At 67.0% G+C, this 282-nt stretch overlaps 1 protein-coding gene across 1 annotated transcript; it reads left to right on the top strand.

The window, feature by feature from the left end:
* Window positions 1-3: 3 nt before the first annotated feature.
* LOC109279755 (cyclin-dependent kinase 5 activator 1-like) lies at window positions 4-276 on the top strand (the record flags this gene model as incomplete). The annotated part of the gene is made up of 1 exon (XM_019474625.1): window positions 4-276. A coding segment is annotated over one exon (273 nt), but the record flags the coding sequence as incomplete, so codon positions are not given.
* Window positions 277-282: the final 6 nt, after the last annotated feature.

The following is a 282-nucleotide window of genomic DNA, read 5'->3' as shown; positions in this document are numbered from 1 at the left end:
CTCTGCCGCCGCTGCTACCGGCTGAAGCACCTCTCGCCCACCGACCCCGTCCTCTGGCTGCGCTCCGTGGACCGCTCGCTGCTGCTGCAGGGCTGGCAGGACCAGGGCTTCATCACCCCGGCCAACCTGGTGTTCGTCTACCTGCTGTGCCGGGAAGCGCTGCGGGGCGAAGACATCGGGAGCCAGGCCGAGCTGCAGGCCACCTTCCTCACCTGCCTCTATCTCGCCTACTCCTACATGGGCAACGAGATCTCCTACCCGCTCAAGCCCTTCCTGGTGGAG

The sequence above is a fragment of the Aptenodytes forsteri genome, unplaced genomic scaffold, assembly GCF_000699145.1.
Source record: "Aptenodytes forsteri isolate BGI_AS27 unplaced genomic scaffold, ASM69914v1 C12809410, whole genome shotgun sequence".
Taxonomy (NCBI): Eukaryota; Metazoa; Chordata; class Aves; order Sphenisciformes; family Spheniscidae; genus Aptenodytes; species Aptenodytes forsteri.
Note: the sequence above shows the minus strand (reverse complement) of the source record. Positions and strands in the feature narration are given on the sequence as shown.